The sequence below is a fragment of the Quercus lobata genome, chromosome 5, assembly GCF_001633185.2.
Source record: "Quercus lobata isolate SW786 chromosome 5, ValleyOak3.0 Primary Assembly, whole genome shotgun sequence".
In the NCBI taxonomy this organism is placed as follows: Eukaryota; Viridiplantae; Streptophyta; class Magnoliopsida; order Fagales; family Fagaceae; genus Quercus; species Quercus lobata.
This window is the reverse complement of record NC_044908.1, coordinates 49,814,538-49,835,522: the sequence shown is the minus strand read 5'-3', so window position 1 is coordinate 49,835,522 and position 20,985 is coordinate 49,814,538. Positions and strand designations below refer to the sequence as shown.

At 35.6% G+C, this 20,985-nt stretch overlaps 2 protein-coding genes across 6 annotated transcripts; one reads left to right on the top strand and one right to left on the bottom strand.

The window, feature by feature from the left end:
* Positions 1-2,556: 2,556 nt before the first annotated feature.
* Positions 2,557-7,649, top strand: LOC115988787 (probable alpha,alpha-trehalose-phosphate synthase [UDP-forming] 7). 2 transcript variants are annotated; one of them, XR_004091645.1, is made up of 5 exons: positions 2,557-2,784; positions 3,072-5,175; positions 5,255-5,528; positions 6,628-7,024; positions 7,238-7,649. XR_004091645.1 is itself a non-coding variant. In XM_031112401.1 (4 exons), the coding sequence occupies exons 2-4, from the start codon at positions 3,194-3,196 to the stop codon at positions 6,937-6,939; spliced, it is 2,568 nt and encodes an 855-aa protein (XP_030968261.1). In that variant the 5' UTR covers positions 2,557-2,784; positions 3,072-3,193; the 3' UTR covers positions 6,940-7,649. The 2 variants fall into 2 exon arrangements, 1 of the variants encoding a protein (XP_030968261.1); XM_031112401.1 differs by having other exon boundaries at positions 6,628-7,649.
* Positions 7,650-11,404: 3,755 nt separating this feature from the next.
* LOC115991712 (pentatricopeptide repeat-containing protein At3g54980, mitochondrial-like) lies at positions 11,405-19,452 on the bottom strand. 4 transcript variants are annotated; one of them, XM_031115575.1, is made up of 4 exons: positions 16,559-19,452; positions 13,613-13,705; positions 12,025-12,914; positions 11,405-11,833 (listed from the first exon to the last, which is right to left on the bottom strand). In XM_031115575.1, the coding sequence occupies exon 1, from the start codon at positions 19,265-19,267 to the stop codon at positions 16,727-16,729; it is 2,541 nt and encodes an 846-aa protein (XP_030971435.1). In that variant the 5' UTR covers positions 19,268-19,452; the 3' UTR covers positions 11,405-11,833; positions 12,025-12,914; positions 13,613-13,705; positions 16,559-16,726. The 4 variants fall into 4 exon arrangements, with proteins under 4 accessions (XP_030971435.1, XP_030971434.1, XP_030971433.1 ...); XM_031115574.1 differs by lacking the exon at positions 12,025-12,914 and having other exon boundaries at positions 11,412-11,833; XM_031115573.1 differs by lacking the exons at positions 11,405-11,833; positions 12,025-12,914 and adding an exon at positions 13,006-13,523.
* Positions 19,453-20,985: the final 1,533 nt, after the last annotated feature.

Sequence of the window (20,985 nt, the reverse complement as noted above, 5' to 3'; positions counted from 1 at the left end):
CAATTCGGCCAGTACGAATGATACTCCTGAGCCTTGGCAATGTCAATGTTGAATGTAATACAAACATACCATATGGGGTTTAAACTGCCTTTTGGATCAATCGATGCTTTCTGGGAGGAATGAAGGTTATTGTTTTCGCCATAAGTCCGGTTATTGCATATTTTTATATAAAAAAAAGATTAAAGTTAATAATAAAGCAATATTAATGTACCAATATTTTATATCAAAGTTAATTATATATAAAATATTAAGTGGAAGATCAATCTTTCTGAGTTGGAATTGGGTTTTGGAATTAAAGTTCTTAAAGATAAAGCCCGTAGCTTAAAATATAAAGACAGATAGAAAAAAGTAGAGTTTTTTTATTCTTCTAAACAACGTGCCCCCAAAGCTCATCAATAATACTACCAGTCTACCACCACCACCATCTTTGCCCGTACACTGCAAATTAGGTAGAGACAGCAAATGAGTCAAAAACCGCACACCAAGTGGCTCTGTTGTATTTAGTTAATGAGTTGATAATTAAATGTCATACCCTATCTTTCTCTCTCTGTTTTGGATTGTTCTTAGGGCAACCCAACAATAACTTATATGTAGGTATAAAAACAAAACCCTCCACAGAGGATGAAAATGACATTTCGTGGCTTACCTACAATGCCTCCCAAAGTCCCCAACCAAGAGATCAGTGTCATTAAAAACCCACTCCACCGACCAAGACCCAAATGCCCAAACCAAATCAATACTAGGAATAGCATATGCTTTTATATATTCTCTACCTCTACTCTACTCTACCACTGCTATAACTTTTCAATTAGCCTTTAGCCCACAACAAACAATGATACCTGTTATCACCATTTCTTTCTGCAACAAGTTTCATTATGAAAAATGCTACCACACACCCAACTCTACAGCATGTTTTAGCGTCAATTAATGTACCTAATTTTCTTTTTCATTAAATTTCTGCGATAGTTTATTTGTAAAAGCTGAAATCCAATCACAAAATAACACTCAAGTAAGTTGTGAAATTAAATGTTTGTTTGAGAACAACTTATCTAGATTTTTGCTGAAATTTTTTTGCTAAAAGTGTATTAAAGTATACTTGTACCTTGAACAAAATTTGAAAAAGTAAGAAAATACAAAAAAATGTGAGGTTTTAAAAAGTTGTACATAAAAGCTAAAAGTTGGTGCTAAACACACTCTAAGTATGAGTTCAAGTGTGGTCGTATGCATTTTGATTCACAATTATTAAAGAAATTATGGTGAAAAAAAGAGAAGTGTTTTTTTTCTTTTCTTTTTTTATACAAAATAGAAATTATACTCTAATCTAATATAAATGTATATATGTGCGAAACTCCCTCCTAGGGATTTGAACTCCAGCTTTTACCTCCTATACCTCACAAACACTTATACTTGTATTATTGCTTTTTGTAAAGTGACAAATTATTACTTAATGTTATTAGTGGACAGAAAATAATTTAAATAGTTAATTCAAATTAAAATTAGTAATAGTTTATAATCTAAAATTTATTATAAAAAAATTAAATTCAATAAAGGTATGAAATTTTATCCCTCCCATCTTAACACATTACATTATCATATTACATATTAAATAATAGACACAATCATACTCAAGTAATTTTAATACCTATTTGAAAATCCAATTTAACTATAAATTTATTGAAATATTATTATGTGTGGTAAGATATATTGAATTTTTAAATAAAAATTTAATGTGATAATCTTTTATTAAATAATATAAACCATAAATTTTACGTTTTTTTTTTTTTTTTAATACCAAATTCAAACTTTTAAAAGTGTTGTTTATCTGTCACTTCTGCTGTCCAAGTAAGGAAATCACATCGATAATAATGGGATTTGTTGGCCGAAAGAAGGGAGTTGGGTAAATAGTATTTATCGTACAACAAAGACACAAAGTCCTTTAAAAAAAACACGTGGTTCTTCAAAGTGACGCGGCAGATGACGTCATCAACCAAAAAGAAGAACCCTTATCCTAAACTTTCAAATCAAGCCCTGCCACGTGGCAAGATCATGACAACTTGGACCACACCCCCAAAACCCCCCACACATACCCTTTAATATTATTATTATTATTATTATTATTATTTATTTTCTCACGTACTCTACGTTTTTTTCATTTCCCCCACGTGCCAAAAAAGGAAGAACCGATAAAAACATGACACGTGGCAAATCCCTATTGGACGGCGTGAAGAAGTAAATGTGGTGCGTACCGCACGTGATTATCCGAAGCTAAAAAAGTTTTGGATATACGATAACCGTGTGGGGTCAGCGTGGGGGGGGGGGGAGTACACACGGTGAGTGGACCCAGTTTCCGTGAAACCTGAAAACGTGGCGCCACGAGAAACCGACACGTCATCATTTGTCTGAGTAAAGGGCGCGTGAAAGAAAGACTCATCAATGCCAGTTGGCATTACTGGGTTATCTACTGGCCGACCTTATCCTCTTGCCTTTTTTCTTTTTCTTTTTTTTAAATTTATAAATATTTATAAATATATATTTTTTAATTACTATTTCCTTTTCCTCCATAAGAAACTGGTTGTATTTTTGTATATATGAGAAAGAAAGAAAGAAAGAGAGAGAGAGAGAGAGATTGGAATGTGACTATTGGTACACAGAGAGGGGACAGAAAAACCAAAAGAAAACCCTAGAATTCTTGCGGCTCAAAAACGTTAAATTTGCTTTCTTTTCTATGGTTTTCAGATCCAACTTTGCCTCAAGATTGAAATTTTCGTGTTTCAATAAGCTTTGGTAAGTATTCTAAGTTTTTTTCTTTCTTTGTATTTTGATGGTATAGTTTGCAAATTAACTAGGGCTATTTTTGTCTGCTTCTGTTTTGGTTTTTGAATTTTCATCATTCAGATTGTTATTATCTAGAAGTGTTGTGTTCATAGATCTTTTCCTATTTTTGGATGTCAGATAGTTACTTGTGTTAAAGCTTTGATTTTTAGGAACTGGGGTTTTTTTTTTGGTTGAAAAATATTCGTTTTTTGTGAAACTAATTGTAATGATGTATTTTTCGGTGATACCCATTTCAGATCGTGGTCAGTTATAGTGATTTTGGGACAAAAGCAATTGTGGGTTCGGTTTAGAAATTTGAGATCTTGTGAAGTATTTTTTGGATTGGGGGTTATATACTATTTATAAAAAGTGGTTAAAGATGATGTCTAGATCGTATACCAATCTTTTAGATCTAGCTTCGGGGAACTTTCCGGTAATGGGGCGCGAAAAGAAGCGGCTACCACGTGTAATGACCGTTCCCGGAGTTATTTCTGAGCTTGATGATGATCAGGCCAACAGTGTGTCGTCAGATGTTCCGTCTTCGGTTGTTCAAGACCGTATCATTATTGTTGCTAATCAGCTTCCTGTGAAAGCTAAGCGTAGGCCAGATAATAAGGGGTGGAGTTTTAGTTGGGATGAGGACTCATTGTTATTACAGCTGAAGGATGGTTTACCTGAAGAAATGGAGGTTTTGTATGTAGGGTCTTTGAGGGTTGAAGTTGATATGAACGAACAAGATGATGTGTCGCAGCTTTTGTTGGATAGGTTTAAGTGTGTCCCGGCATTTTTACCGAACGACATTTTGAATAAGTTTTATCATGGGTTTTGTAAACAGCATTTGTGGCCACTCTTTCATTACATGCTTCCCTTCTCAGCAAACCATGGCGGGCGGTTTGATAGGTCTTTGTGGGAGGCCTATGTGGCTGCAAATAAGATTTTCTCGCAGAGGGTGATTGAGATTTTAAACCCCGAAGATGATTATGTTTGGATTCATGATTACCATTTGATGGTGCTGCCTACTTTCTTGAGGAGAAGGTTTAACAGGCTGAGAATGGGATTTTTTCTTCACAGTCCGTTTCCTTCATCCGAGATATATAGGACATTGCCTGTGAGGGAAGAGATCCTTAAGGCACTTTTGAATTCTGATCTAATTGGTTTCCACACTTTTGATTATGCTCGACATTTCCTGTCTTGTTGTAGTCGAATGTTGGGTTTGGAGTATCAATCAAAAAGGGGTTATATTGGATTGGAATATTATGGAAGGACGGTGGGGATAAAGATCATGCCAGTTGGGATTCACATGGGCCAGATTGAATCTGTTTTGAGACTCGCAGATAAGGAGTGGAGAGTGGGGGAGCTCAGACAACAGTTTGAAGGAAAAACTGTGTTACTTGGGGTTGATGATATGGATATATTTAAAGGCGTCAATTTGAAACTGTTGGCAATGGAACAGTTGTTGAAGCAGCATCCAAAGTGGCAAGGAAGGGCAGTTCTGGTACAAATTGCAAACCCTGCTAGGGGACGAGGGAGGGATCTTGAGGAAATTCAGGATGAAATTAGTGCAAGCTGCGAGAGAATTAACAAAACTTTTGGGCGACTAGGTTATGAACCAATCGTCTTCATTGATAGACCAATCTCTCTTAGTGAACGAACGGCATACTACACCATTGCTGAGTGTGTTGTCGTCACAGCTGTGAGGGATGGGATGAATCTCACACCTTATGAGTACATTGTGTCCAGGCAGGGCGATTCTGGGTCAGAGCCAAGTTCAGAATTGAGTGGTCCTAAGAAGAGCATGCTAGTAGTATCAGAGTTCATTGGGTGTTCGCCTTCATTGAGTGGTGCAATTCGGGTCAACCCATGGAATGTTGAAGCAACTGCTGAGGCAATGAATGAGGCAATTTCAATGAATGATTCCGAGAAGCAATTGCGCCATGAGAAGCATTATAGGTATGTTAGCACGCACGATGTGGCATATTGGTCAAGGAGCTTTTTCCAAGATATGGAAAGGACTTGCAAGGACCATTTCAGAAGACGTTGTTGGGGAATTGGTTTGAGCTTTGGTTTCAGGGTTGTGGCACTGGATCCTAATTTCAGAAAGTTGTCTATTGATGCCATCGAATCTGCATATATAAAGTCCAAACATAGGGCCATTCTTTTGGATTATGATGGCACAGTAATGCCCCAAACTTCCATCAACAAGTCCCCAAGTGAAGAGGTTATATCAATTATCAACATGCTTTGCAGTGATGATAAAAACACAGTGTTTGTTGTTAGTGGAAGAGGAAAAGATTCATTGGGAAAGTGGTTTTCTCCTTGCAAGAAACTTGGAATTGCTGCTGAACATGGTTACTTCATGAGGTATTCTATTTTTTTAGTTTCTCCATTATGTCAACACTTGTTTGCTGTTACCTTTGTGCCTAATTGTATGATTTGTTAGGTGGCATGCTGAAGAGCCTTGGAAGACCATTGGGCAGAGTAATGACTTTGGGTGGGTACAGATGGCTGAGCCTGTTATGAAATTATATACTGAATCCACTGATGGTTCTTACATTGAAACCAAGGAGAGTGCTTTGGTTTGGCACCATCGGGATGCGGACCCTGGTTTTGGATCTACTCAGGCTAAGGAGTTGTTGGACCATCTAGAAAGTGTTTTAGCGAATGAACCAGTTGCTGTCAAAAGAGGTCAATACATTGTTGAAGTGAAGCCGCAGGTAGATATCTTAACTTTAATATTGACTTTTTATTCCATCAAATGACTAAAATGTTAGAAATTTTTGTATACTAAGTTTTGCTAGGTTCCTGCCTTAGCCCACATCTATCCCTCTTTTATGACTACTAGTAGAATACACTTTAAACCATGTTCATCCCGTTGGGCAAAAATTAAATTAAAAAGCAAAAGAGGGAAGGATCCAAACAAAAAATGTTGTTCCACTCACATGGCAGATTTGGTCATGGACTACAGCCATCATTTCTCCATCTGATACTCTTTTACACTTATAATGTTATGCAAACGTAATGATGAAAAAAAGAAAGAAACAATTAGATTCATTGCCAATTCAATAATGTGACACAAGTATTATTGAAGTGGGATCAACCTTAATGCAGATTTAAGTGATCTAATTTGACTCAACTAAGGGTTTATGTAAAAGTAACACTTTATGCAGAAGATTAAATATTGTAGTTCCTTCTACATGATCAATACATTGCATAGGCTAAGAGCCTTGTAGCTCCTGGCATTGATATCCCCCTCTCACACTTGTTGGAACAGTGTAACATTTTTTTTTTTATTTGTAAAGAGGATTTTTTGTGTTCGGTCTGTTTATAAGTATTCCACAGAGAGAGAGAGAGAGAGAGTAGAAAAAATCCCATCAGTGAGCAAATTGTTGGTCTTCTCTATGCAAATATAAGTTTAATAATGTAGTATTTTTTTGGTTACACATCAGTAAGAAAAATATGCTTCCTTGGATCATTTATACCATGCTATGAGGATGCAATTAATATCCACCTGGATCTTTAATGTCAACCTCCCTTGATTCAGGGTTCTTAGAAGCAAACTATTTTGTAAAATAGAAAGAGACATAAATGAGTTTTTGTCTCAAAACGTTCCTAATTAATACAATTAATTGCATTTCTAATTGTCCATGATTTATTATTATTTTGTTTTAGACCTATGTTCTTTCATAATAAGTTCACCAGAGACTACTTGTGCCACTTTTTGTGCCTTGATTATACTCCCTTCCAGTCAAATATTGGAACTTCTATTGCTTAGTAAACATGATATTGGAATCTAACATATACTTTGGCTTTTAGGGAGTGAGTAAAGGCCTGGTTGCAGAAAAGATCTTTGCAGCAATGGCAGAGGGTGGCAAGCAGGCTGATTTTGTACTGTGTATCGGTGATGACCGATCTGACGAGGACATGTTTGAAATCATTGGAGATGCAATGACAAGTGGTGTTTTATCCTCAAATTCATCTGTTTTTGCCTGCACCGTTGGACAGAAGCCAAGTAAAGCAAAGTACTATTTGGATGACACAACTGAGGTCATAAACATGCTTGAGGCTCTTGCTGATGCTTCAGACCCGTCACCCTCCCCAAGAATTGAAGAAGGATTTTCCCCTTGAAATCCTCCTCCACAGCTTTTCTAACTTCAATGTCTTCTCCTTTATGCCAATCGGGAAGAAATAACATGCCGGCCTGCGATTAAAGGTGATTATAATTTTCCTCTGTTTAAAGTAACTTGATGGGAGAAACTTTATATGGCCTTCTTTCTGATCAGTTGGTGGCCATTTTGGAAACATCAACAGCCTGGATTTTTTCTGTGACATAAACAATGAAGGAGAAGTGTGCATAATGTGGGTTTTAATTTGGAAGGCAGATTTTTTATTAATTAATATATTTTTTTTTTGGGCATAAATTCAGATGTCTCAAGGGTCAACAGGACCTACCATATTTGTTCATGGAGAACTGACTTGGAATTGCAAGAAATGCATGAATAATCATTGCATCACATACACATAAATTCTCTTCCCAGCCTGTGTAATACAATTGTCAACTGATCAGAGTAGGCCATGTTTCTCTCACTTGCATTAGCAGGGACAAGTAACTTTAATGTTGTGGAAGATGTTCAGGGGGGTAGCAAGACAGGTTTCTGCTGAAGTAGACACTCGGTTAGATAGATGAACAGTACATTGTTGTCTTTTATTATTATTATTATTATTATTTTTTCTTACCTCTTTGAATTTTTGAGTGAATTTGTCTTGCCATTGTTACTTGGATAATTTCTTTTGCTTTTTCTGTAAATTCTATAGCAAAAATTTTCATTTTAGTATTATATGCTCTCTACTTTTGGTCTTGTGTTTGACATGGACGACCTCGAAAATAGTTTACACATGTTTTGGGGCCTGAAATGGTGAAATGTATATGGTATACATATCTTCCCCGTCTGGATTAAGATAATGCTCAAGAGAAGAACCTCCTTGTAGCAGATTTTAGTGCAATGTAGGAGTTAATAAAAGCCTAGCGATAATGGTATTTTTTGTGGTGCTTTGTGTATATAGTTTGAATCCCACCTCCTTCTGCCCCCACTATAATGTAGGAGTTCACATTTCTGTTAATGTCAGCGGTTCATTGTTTCTTTTCAAAGATAATAAAAATATGCATCATATTTCAGGTCAAGCAGAGCTTTATTTATTATACATGGTGGTTATGAATCAATAGCTTGTCAAGTTAAATAGTTTTTAGGTGTCATAGCTTATCCCCGTTGCTTAATTCTTTGTACGATTGCAAAGGTACCCATAATTAACCATTGTTCCTTACTTTCATCGATACAATAATCATTTTCCTGAAATTCTGAGCTCACCCTTAAAATGATGTCAAAAAATATTTTTCAAACAAAATGTTTTTATTAGGAAAAGATCTCCAGAGAAAGTTTTGCTTTCTTATTCTTTTTCTTTTTTTTTTTGGGAGAAACTGCTTTCTTATTCATGGTTGCATTCTTGGCTGCAACTGAAAATTATTATTATTATCATGGTAAAAAGGAAACTTCATTCAAAACAAACTTAGAACCAACAACTACACTAGAGTCAGGACACATCCTGACATGACAAAGGCCATAAAGGCTCGACTGAAAAACATCTATAACAGATTAGAGGGGGGAGAATCATAATACAAAAAATCCAATCCGAGTATGGTAGAGATCCTAATCTAGCAAGAGCATCTGTAGTGAAGTTAGCTTTCCTGTAGCAATGAACCACTTTAACTTAAGGAACTTGGGAAAGTAGGAGCCTGCAATCAGCCAGGAATTAGTAGCATTCGACATACCGGTACCATTCAATAACTCAACAACTACTTTAGCATCTAATTCTACTTCCAGAGCATTGATCCTTAGATTTAAACACATGATTTGTCCATCTCTAAGGGCCCAAAGTTCAGCTAAGAAGCTGGTGGTGATTCCTATATTCCTAGAAGAAGGCGTTAATCCAAGCACCCGAGTCAGAACAGAGCACACCCTCTCCTCTAGCAGCACCAGGGTTCCCAAGCGATGAGTCACTTGGAATATCCTCTACTCTGTTGCGGTGCTGCTGCCATAAGGTCCATATACCAACAACAACCAAAAAACAAAAGAAAAAAGAAGAAGAGGATATTCCAAGGAATTGAAAGGGGACCAGCCTTAGCTTCTAATCTGCAATTACTTTCCAGCCAATTACGAAGATCCAGGGCGAAGAAATCTACACTAAAGGTTAGCTACAAGGTTGATTCACAAATTGTGATAGTTAAAATATATATATTAATTTCCCTTCCGGTCTTTTTCTTTCTAGTGAAGCGAACCAAAATTCTATGCTTTTCCAAGAGTTGATCAGCTTTGTTACCAAATTTTATTTATTTATTGGGATTTGATTTATTTAAAAACCTAGTTGTCATTTTCACCTTTTATGCTTTACAAATAAGAGGAAACAATTCTTCTCAAAAAAAAAAAAAAAAAAAAAAGTTAAGCGGAAGTGTCTGGACCATTTGAAATTTTGAAATGAGACAAGATAAAAAGAGTTGTGAATGCCTGTTTTTCTTTTTTGATGAGATGTATGACTGTTTTAGAAATGCTTGTACAGTTGTATTGCATGTATAATAAATTCCATTTTCTTGTCTCGGGAATTGGAATTCCAACCATTTTTCTTTCCTCCTTTTTTGTTGGCATGCAAAGTATTTTTCTATAAAGTTGCTTTTTCAAAATAATACAAACAAAAACAAAACAAAATCATTGGCTTTTGGATCCTCCACCCCAAACTGAAACTCTGCACAAATGCGGGCATCATCTCCTAGCTAAAATAGTTTGTAAGCCTCATCATAAAGTAATAAAGTAATGAAGTAACATGAGGTAGCTCATCAATTTTTAGAATATTAATGGCACTATAATAGTTAATTAGTAATGAATTTTTCACCATAAGATTTTATGAAATCTATGGGAAGATTTTCGTCTCGGCTTCCAATCAGGTATGACACATATTACGATACACCATTTTTTAGGTCAAAAGTTTATAAGGCAAGGAGGGATGTGTTTTCTCCCCGATGTGGAATTGAGCAAATTCGTGCGGATGGGACGTAAGTCGATCTTTGTCCATTCCAAAGCAAACAATACCTGATTGAGGGCCGAGACGAAAGTCCTCCCACAAAATCTATTATTAAAAAAAGTATAATTTTCATGAAGGGTACAACTTGAACTTATTTTATATTTATATGATTTTAAAATGGCATATAAAAATTTTAAAAAAAAAATTATTTCATACCAATAAAAAACTGGTTAACAAAATGGAAGTTAAAATATTTTTTGTCATCTAGCAATAAAAATCTACCTTAAAAACATTCAAAGTGAAGACTGTTAATTAAGAACAAAATAACCCTTCTTTCTTTTTACACAACACAAAATAGTAGAAGACAAAAGGAAAAAAAGACAAAATATCAAATCAGATAATGTTTCAGTAATGATAGACCAATGCAGGGATTGTGTTGGGTTTATGAGCAACTGAGTGCTTTTAGGTCTGGCATTAGTTAGTTTGGATGCAATAGTCATAGCAACAAATCTAGACTTGTTTTGGCAAATCATATGCAGTTTTCCATCATTGCTATCAAATTTGGGTGGAAGATAGTCCCCACTTTTTTAGAAATCATGCTACTTCTAAGATATTTGTGTTGTTTGCTTTGAATGTAATGGCTATTTCATTACAGAATAATAATGCTGTGCTGTAAACAATAAATACTATTCAATTTTTTTATAGATAAAATATGTTGCTAATCTCACAGTTCCAATTCTTTTCTCCTAAACCCTTAAGCATTTTGTACATGAGAAGGTATCAATTCAACTACAAGACTTTTGGCTAAATACTATTCAAATTAGTTATTGATAAACTACCACTATTTAGGATATACTCAGAGAATATACTAACAATTTTTTAATACGTTTATCCTATTTGGGCAAGCTAGATAATGAAGCTTTGGTTTGATGCTTTGTGTAGTTATTATTATTATTATTATTATTATTTATAGATACAATAAGATTTGAATTTATGGTGTCCACTCCATAATGATTGTTTTTTACCATTAAGTCAATACCAATTGGTTTATTATGTAAGTAGAACTTAAACCTAAGTCTCTTATTTGATTAAAAAAATTGATCTAACTTTAACCTGCTATTGAGTAGTCATTTATCATTGTAGAATTAGCGAAAGCTAGGTTAGAGGTTTGTTTGGTGCAAACTATTTTGGAAGATGATTGAAATGAAGGAAGGGTGGTAAGAATCCAGATAATAAGGAAAGCACCAAGGAAATGCAAAGTAAACTACTAATTTGTTATTTCATTAACTTATTTACTTATGTATAACTTTTTAAAACCATATTTTTTTTCCAAGTAATAATCAAACAAGTTTTCAACAAAAAGTTAATCCAAATACACAAAGCCAGTGAAAATAAGTTCTCCCAAACAAGCACTAATCATCAAGTACACTTTAGAAAACAGGATAAATTAAGCATGCATGAATATAAGAATCGTACAATGGCCAATGGGCATGAAAAAATGGGTCGCTTTCAAATTGAAGTTTTGCTGATAATCATCATTACAAGCTGTAAAATCAATTTGCTAAAGTTAATCTTCCAAACAAATGGAATTGACTATAAACTTGTCCAAGGATGTATACAAGAGCACATGTGAACCAAAATCTTATACTCTTCCTAAATCAACATCACAAAAAAAAAAAAAAAAAAAAAAAGGGTTATCCTTGAAAGATGGTAATCAATTATGCAGTTGATTGATGGGGCAGCCTGAGCAAGAACAATTCCCACGCCTCCAATGATGTTTGATACTGCCAAAATTTTATATTAAAAAAAACAAAGAAATAAAAGCCACAGTAAATAGCTTCTAGAGGACAATAAAAACAACAAAAAGTAGAATGAAAATGAATGGAGTTCAAGTTTCCTGTGGCGCACGCGCAACATTGCTTGCAGGCAGAAGAAGAGTGCAAAAACAGGGCTGCAAAGATAAATGGACATATAATAAACCTTCAGTCAGATACTAAAACCAAAAACGCAAAGACTAAAACTGAAGGATAGGATATCTAAAGAGCAGATGAGGATTAGCATTATGTAAATAAAAAGTAAAAAAACAGCATTGCAAGACATGTAACATCTAAAAATAGAGCTTCTTTGAGTTTCAGGACTAACATTTGTCAGGCCAAAACAAGCCAACACTGCTCGGATAATGCAGTAATGTTGTGCTTGTGAACAAGATCTGTACATTAATCAGATAATCTACATATTCAATTGATGACATTAAATGTGCTCAATTAACCGAAGGATGGGGTAGAGATTTGTCCAAATGAAGCAGTCTCTCTAAGGGTAGAATTCATCTGCCCAGCTAAGGGTGCAAAACTCAGGCCAGTAGTAGGTGCATGAGGTGCTCCAGGAGCCAAAGCATGAGCATTGATGTAAGGGACCGAACCAAATGCATGTGAGCTCAATGTGTTACAGGGAGATGTGGATTGGTTCTTGATGCAGGGCATGGTGACACTCCGAATATATATGACATGGTGTGGTTAGTGATGTTGTCAAAGAGTGGTTTCCTGATGAGATATAGTCCCAGAGTGAAGCAGTAGGTTGATGCATCAAACAAAATCCCACAAGCAGATTGGACAAGCAACTGCCACCCGAAAGTCAAACTAATCACAAACATGGCTGAAAGAATCAATTCCATTTTCTGTTCAAAGCCACACAACTAATAGTTAATGTCAAAAATTTATAGCAAATTTTTTTTTTTTTTTGGGTGAGAATGTCATGTGTGAAGCTAATTCTGGTATGGGCAACTTCAAGCATTTATATATACAACTTTATCCCCCCAACTGTTAGTCCTCCCATCTTAACTTTTCTGGGAATTTCTTCAAGTAGACAGGCATAGCTGACATATAGACAAAGTTTCCAGGTTGTGCACAAAGAAAGTTATTTACTGTGAGTGTTTCGGTGTAAGCTGCTATTCTACTTCCTCCATATTGTCCAACAAAAACTCACAATCCAAAACAGTGCCCCCAGATGCTGCAGTCATAGTCTAGATCCCTACACTAGTTTGTCAGATAATCAGCAAAACAGAAGGCCAGAGTAGAAACTACAATAGCTTCTAACACTCAGATTTGTAATGCTTTAAAAAAATAATAGAATAAAATAAAACCCTTCACATTACATGTTGCATAATTACAGAGTTATGAAAATACTCAATAAGTGAGGACATCTGGGTTCCAGAAATAGACAAAAAGTCTAAAAGTTCCAAAAAGGTTGGTCCCAAATGACACAACAAGTAGATTGACACAAATCAGGAATGGAGCCAACACCAAAAGCTGGGGTAGCAGGAGCACCAAAATAAAGATGAAGAGCTGCTGGCAGTCTGTAAAGCTATCCCAACTGGACTCAAAGCACAGTATGCTGGGGCACTTGAAGCCCAAAATGAAAAGCTAGCTATTTGAAGCCTGAGAAGCTGTCCCAGATTCTAAGGTTGATGCAGCAGACAGACCAAATGTTGCACTAGGGCTAACTAATGTTGAAGTCATTTTGGAACAAAAATTTGATGTCTTTGAATTGGCAACATCTGAAGCAGCTGTAGTGCCAAAAGTCTGGGTACTAGCATCACCAGGCTGGCTTATGAATCAAAGAAGGCAGATGAACCAAAAGGCATACTTTTCTCACATAAAAAAAAGGTCATAATCAGTGCACTAAACACACACCTTTGATGGATTTGAGAGAGGTGATTGCTAGGAAATCTTACCCCCAACTTTGTTTTGGAGAGCCTGATTCCCATATTCAAACCTGCAACCAGTCACTTTTGGTGGAAAGCACTGTTTCCCATGTAGAAGAGATCCTACAGAGATGATAAAAAATTTCAACCACATGAAAAAACATTTTAATAAAAAATATAGATTATGACTCAGAAAGAGGGGGGGGGGGGGAATAAAAATAAGTGAATCACTGAATCTGTATTTAATCACTGAAACTCCACGTACAAAAAAAAAAAAAGAAAAGGAGAAGGAAAGAAGACAGCCATGTCATATAACAATGAACATGCATTTTCTACCAAAATTCTGATTAAAAAAAATGTAAAAGTTATCAGTTTCTTGTGCCAAAATCACCCACCAATTCATTCAATGACTAATGTAGAAAAAAAAGACAATGCCTTTCTCAATTATCAGTTTAGACTCAAGAAAGTTTCAAGCCAAAATAAGGGGGGAACAAAAGGCCCCAGACCACAAGAGAGTCATAAAGATTAGAGTGAACACAATTGATCACACTGAATGTCCATTTTGTTGTCACTTCTTGCATAACCACTGCTAATGAATACATGATGTCTAAACAGAACCCATTGAATTCAACTAATGCAAGCTTCCAACATAAAAACTTGAGTATTGGGCTAAAATGTCGGAATCAGTTAGCAGTTGCTTATCAAGCTACCATTAAAGTTATTTTCCTTTTTTAAGGTTAAAACCGGTTGTGAACTTATTAGTGGCAATACACTACAACCACCATAAAAAAAATAATAAAAAAACTCATAACGAGGACATTTTAAGCATGAATAACTCAATTAGCAGAAGATAAAACATACTGAAAAGATTATCAGATAGATGTAGTGAATTGAGGAGGTCATTAGCACCTTCAGTTACATGCATAAATGAATTGAATTTGTGAAGCAAAGATCACTGTAATAATGAAAAAATCAAAACTCACACAAATGCGTGTGATACCATACATACTCATACACATAGTGATACACATAACAAGGCACCCTTGAACAGTTAATGTATGCGCATGCCCTATAGGCTCCAAAAGAAAAGAAATAACCAGTATTTTTTAATAAGTAGAAACAATCAGTATTAATTACATACATTTACAGTCTATGTGCTCTAAAAACAAAATCAAACATGCATTCTTAAACTCACATTCATTGATAATTTTGGTAAGTAATGAAAATTTTATTTATCAAAAAAGGAAGTACCTGTGTACACCAGGGGTGTACTTAGGGAGCAGAACAAACAAAATAAGCAGACTATTCAAATTACAATGCTCAAGCATATCTAGAAAATTAGAACATGGAAGAGGATAAACAGCAACACTTCGGATTGATTGATAATTGAAGAGAGTAAAATATATTTGATGATCAAAATAATAGCCCTAATTACAAATGATTTTACTAAAAGGTTGTTCAAGGTTTACAACCTTGTTTCATAGAATAAACAAAAGAATGTACACAAGCATTTCATACAGGACCATATTTCACATTCATCAAGAAATTTGAAAGGTAAACAAAACAGTAGACTGCCAATTTTGTGTCATATCCATTCACTATCAAGCAATGAATAATATAGAAGAAATCCCCATTTTTTTCTCAAAAATTTGGTAAAACTCTTTATGATACCTGAAGCCAGAAAGGGGAAGGTGGTATGAACACAAGATACTGGCCTTCAATCACACATACTTAACGACGCAAGAAGACAGCCTAATCAGTGAATTTATTGATGAGCCTACTACCACTTGTGCCTAAGGCTTAGTCAATTAATTTTGAGGGATGCCCCAGTGGTCTTAGTACCTCTTGTGTAGGCTGGCCACTAGGGTTTGAGTCCCACCAGCCCCCCTATCCCCTATTTACCTAGCATTTTTTTTCCCCTTAAGGATTTAATTCATTTTCTTACTAGGTTAGTAGATTTAATATCATTTGTTAGAAATGTTCCTTTCCTTATTAAGATAATAAGGCTGAAACTCTATTTGAAGAACCTAAGGCTCAGTACTATAGAATTGTTTACAATTTGCTTGAGCAGTAAAATACTAAAATTTATTGTTGGCATTTCTCCTTTGATAGTTTGGTGCTAATTCCTAGGTTCTGTTTTCTCTTGCTTGGTGTTAATTCCAAGCAACATATGTTGATTCCTAGGTTTATTTTTATTTTTCTGTTCTTCTGTTTTTCTGAAATTCTTTGAGAATTCTGTACTGCATCAAGAAGACAATAAGTTAAACCCAAATGAATTTATAAATTTAGAGAGAGCAGGGTCAGGGCATAGCAGGCTAGTCAATGAGTTTGTAGTTTCTACAGAGCACAAGATAGATGACTGCTTTTTAATTTAATTACACTTCCCATGATGAATAATATTTAGTGCTGCAAAGAAGTTAGTTACATTTTAATGCAAATCAAGCTTCAGCTAAACTTTTATTTAAATAAAATAATACATTACTCTATTGCAGATATCCAGTTAAATGCAGCAGTCTTTTTCATCTTTCAAGAAGGAAGCCAGTGGATATGCATTTTGGAATAGAAAACTAAAGTAGAAATGAAATCCAATTATATTCATGTCCAAAACATCTTTGCCCATCTAAACTAATGGATCATTTCAGCACCAAAAAAAAAAAAAAAAAAAAAAAAAAAAGGACATCTTTTGATAGGTAAGAAATATTTTATTAAAAAAATTCTACTTTATGTATAAAGAAAACGAAGAAGCATATAGAATTACATCAAAAGGAATTATATACAAAAAGACAACAACTCTATGAACCATGCAATGGAATTACTATTTTTAAAGCCCCATGCTTGAGACCACTTATATATGGAATTAGTGAAGCTTGCTGCTAATAACTGGCTCCCCGTAAAATAGGGATCATAGAACAGGGCATAATTACAAGTAATGCAAATAAGAAAAGGAAAACAAAAATCTCAGACTTGAACTCTAACCAGAAGAAGATGAAGAAGAGCCTCCAAACACAGGAGCTGAAGAAGCACCCAAGGCACATGTTGAGCTTCCAGGACCAAAAGAGTGGGCTTCTTTCTGTGAAAAATAAAATTGAAGATTCCTGAGTTGCCCCAACAATTCCAGTTGAGGTTCCAATCAGTTATTTACACTCACGAGACTCCAGCAAGAGTATTTACTGCCTTTGCTTTCCCATTTACAAGAATATCATAAGTAATCTCATCAGGTACAAGACCTCTGTCAAGCATCTCATCATGTAGTCTAAAAGCTTCTTGCAGATTCCCATCCTTGAAGTGTCCAGCAATCAAGGTATTATAAATTAGAACACTAGGAGTCATGTTCTTCCCATCCATGTCTTCCAAAATCTTGCGTGCATTTTCTAGCTGTCCTTTGTTACATAGGCCATTTATTAGAACAGTATATGTAATGATGTCTGGCACAATACCCTTGGAAAGCATCTCTGAGTAAAGATCTGATGCAAGTGGTAATTTCCCATCTTTTAACAATCCATCAATCAATGTAGTGTACGTTTGCAAATCACACAGAATTCCCTCATTTATCATTTTCTTGTGCAAGTCAAGGGCTGCTTCCATGTTATCTAGATTCCTAAAGCCACTAATCATGCTATTGTACACAACTGTATTTGGAGACAAACCGACTTCACGAAGTTCAGAAAAAAGTTCACGTGCACTTTCCATGTCTCGCCTTTTGCAAAACCCATCAATTAGAGCGCAATATGCCATGACATCCAATTCAAGACCCTTGCTTTTCATCTCATTCAGCATTTTCAGAGCAAGATCAATATTATTGCTTTTGCAAAACCCATTAATCAAGCTGGTGTAAGTGACCACATTGGGGGAAATTCCACTATCACACATCCCTCTATAAACAGACAATGCAGAATTGATGGCACCCTCCTTGACGAATCCATCTATAATGCTATTGTAAGTCAAACAGATGGGAATGAAACCCCTCTCAACAAAGTTCTTCAACATCTCATTTGCCTCAGATGTGCGGCCAACTTTGCACAAACCATTGATAACAGTGTTAAATGTGAAGTCTGTGGGAACAATATTTACACCCACCATTTGGTCAAACACATCAAAGCCACATTCAGTGTCACCTTTCTTAAAATATCCATCCATTAAAACAGAATACGTTATCACATTAGGTTTTAAGCCCTTTTCTATCATCTCCAAAAATAAACTATTTGCAACATCCATATCCCCCTTTCTGCAGTGGCCAAGTATCATGTTGTTGTAAGACACTACATTAGGTTCCACACCCTTGCTAATCATTTTTTTCCATATACCTTGAGCCTCATTTACTTCACCTTTTTCAGAGAACCATGACAAAAGATTATTATATGTAAAAACATTCGCAATTCCACATTCGACTGCCTCATCAAACAGCTTGAATGCATTTTCCAGTGACTGAGATTTCAAGAACCCAAGTATTAAGGAATTCACATTGAAGACGCTAGGCTGGATACCCTTTTCTTTCATTTGGATGTAAAGCTCATAGGCCTTTTCCATGTTCCCATTCTTACTGCACCATTCAATCAAAACTGAGTAAGTAACCTTGTTCGGTGAAAGTCCATCCTCACCAATCTTATTGAACAAATCCAAAGCACTATCCAAATTCCCTTGCACGCAATACCCCTTCATCAAATTCGTCGCCACAACCAAGTTCATTGACTTCCCACAACTAACCATCTCATCCTTAAGCCTCAATGCCTCTACCATATTCCCATGCTTCACACAAGTTCCTATAACACAAGTATACGTACCCTCCGAAGGAACCCATCCCATTTCTTTCATCTCCTTCAAAAACAAAAAAGCCAAACTCAAATTGGGTTTCCTACAAACTGCCTGAATAACAATACTATACACTTCTGCATCAAGTTCTATCCCTTTAGCCTTGGCCTCCCTAAAATACTCCTCTGCCTTCTCAGGCTTCCCGTCCTTCAAGCACGCACGCATCATCACATGTACAGTATAGCAATCGCCACTAATTCCTCTACATACCATCTTATTGTGCAATTCATGTATTTCACCAAACATGTTTCTCCTAACCAATGCAGCCAAAAGAATATTGATAAATGGTACCCAAGGAATTATATCACTCTCAATCATTCTATTATAACAAAGCACAGCATCTTCAATTCGATTAGCTCTAACATAACTATTCAACAGATAATTAAAAACCCGCGAATCCAACACGAAACCAAACCTGTTGCCGCATTCGGCTAAGTGATCGACAAAGACAGCCGGAGCCGGAGCTGAATCCCCGAAGACACACTCAGCAAGCAAGCTTTTAGCAAGTTTATGAGTCTCCGGAAAGCCCACCAAAATGTGAAGCAAAACGCAGAAAGCATCCACGCTTTTAACGAAGCCTCGCTTCCTCTCAACCTGTTTGAAGTGATTCAAAGCCGATCTTGGGTTGTTCTTGTGGGAGAGGAGGGTGTTTATGACATGGGTTTGAGTCGAAACTGAGTTTTGAGAAATGGGTTCGGATTCAGACTCAGACTCGGATTCGAATTCTGAAGTGATTCTCTCCGGATTGGGATTCTCGGGAAATTGAGGTTTATGGAGAAATTTTGGGTGTGAGCAGAGAAATTTTGGGTTTAATAAAGAGCGGAGAAGAAAAGGAGGGACTGGAGAAGAAGTGACTGAAGATCTCAGTATCATCATTATTGTGTGTGCGCTCTGTGTTTTCAGAGTTGTCTGATATGAGCAAAAACCCTACCCAAAACCCTCTTGTGCGTCTTTGTACTTTGTCACTATCAGCATTCAGCGGTGAACAAAGCGCAACTCTCTCTAGTGTGACAGTTGAGCTTTCGGTCTCCTAAATTTAGTTCGTATATACCAATGATTTGAACCAAATTCTTAGGTTCCAACTTATACGTACTTTTTTCTTTCGGTGTTTCAGCTCTATGGTACTTAAATTTGTTTTTGCATTATAATTGGCCCATGGTACTTTACAATACAAGATAAACTTGACCTTTTCGGATGTGCTTGATTTTTATTTATTTATTAATTTTAAACTTCGTTATTTTACAAGAAAAGAGAGAAAAAAAAAAATTTGAGTATAGTTGTGATTGAAGAAATATAAAGTAAAATACAAATACTCAAAAATAAAAATATAACATAAAGATTTTTATTCTTTAGTGTTATTAGGTAAGTCATGAGTTAAAATCCATTAAGACGATGGCGTGAAAGTTAATTCAAATCAAATTTCATGCATGGTCACTTTTCCTAATTCTTTTTAGTTTTTATTGAATAAAGAAAGTTAATTACCCCATTTGAGAAATACTTGTTTAGACACCCCCCCCCCCAAAAAAAAATTATAGCTAATTACAAGTTTTAAGCAAATTTCACAATTATCATGCATTGACAACATAACAACAATATCAAATCCCCCCCAATACTTACACCCTCAAACATCGCGAAACGTTTACGGAGAGAAAAACCTAAATTAGATAATAATAAAAAAATTTGGAGCTTATAGCACCAAATCAATTCACTAGTAAGACTAGGTGTGATACATTACACTTAGAACCCCCTCGAGCTAAGTAAATATAGATGTATTTGAGCTACCCACTCTTGCTAGCAACCAATTACACCAATCCTCTTTTATTTCCTTAGTAGCAACTGGTTCTGCAAGTTGAGCCACCAACCACAAGTCCAAGCTTCTTTGGATACTTCAAGGTCATCTTTTGAAGATTTTGTGGGGATTGCTCTTGTGATTCCCAAGTCCCAACACCAAGCTTAAACAAAGATCACACAAAGTATCTATGGTGTAAGGCTTGGATCTTCTCTCTAATGATATGGCAATTTGAGAGGGTGAAGGTGTGAAACTACAATGGATATTTTGTTATGAGGAAGTGGGTAGCTCTCTCACTCTTCAATCTAAGAATTAAAGTGTATGTTCGTGGGTATAAAGAGAATATAAGAGGGGTAATTTGATAGGAACAACAAAGAACAAAAGTAACTAATTTCTTTGAAGTTAGGAATTTTGCTTGACTTAAATTAGACTAATGTCAGGCGAAACTATCTTCCTACAATATTATAAAACTAACCAACTAGCTTGAAAGTTGCTTAATATGACATGTTCACTTGAGCTGAATTCTTGCTTTAGCTAAAACTCTTTTTCCAGCATTTGCACCCCTCATCTCAATTACAATTATTGTTGAGTTGTGAATTTTCGTAATGTGTTTTGTTAGCTTTATTTTGTTTCAAATTTGTTGTAATTCCATGCATTTATTTTTTATGTATTTTGTGAGATTTAATGTACTTGGGTTGGGGTTAAACTTGATGGAGAATTGCTACTTTGTTGGATTAGTGGAACTCAGGATTAACTCGCAAGTGGTTCAAGACAATGAATACACGCAAGTTGGCATGTAAGGAGC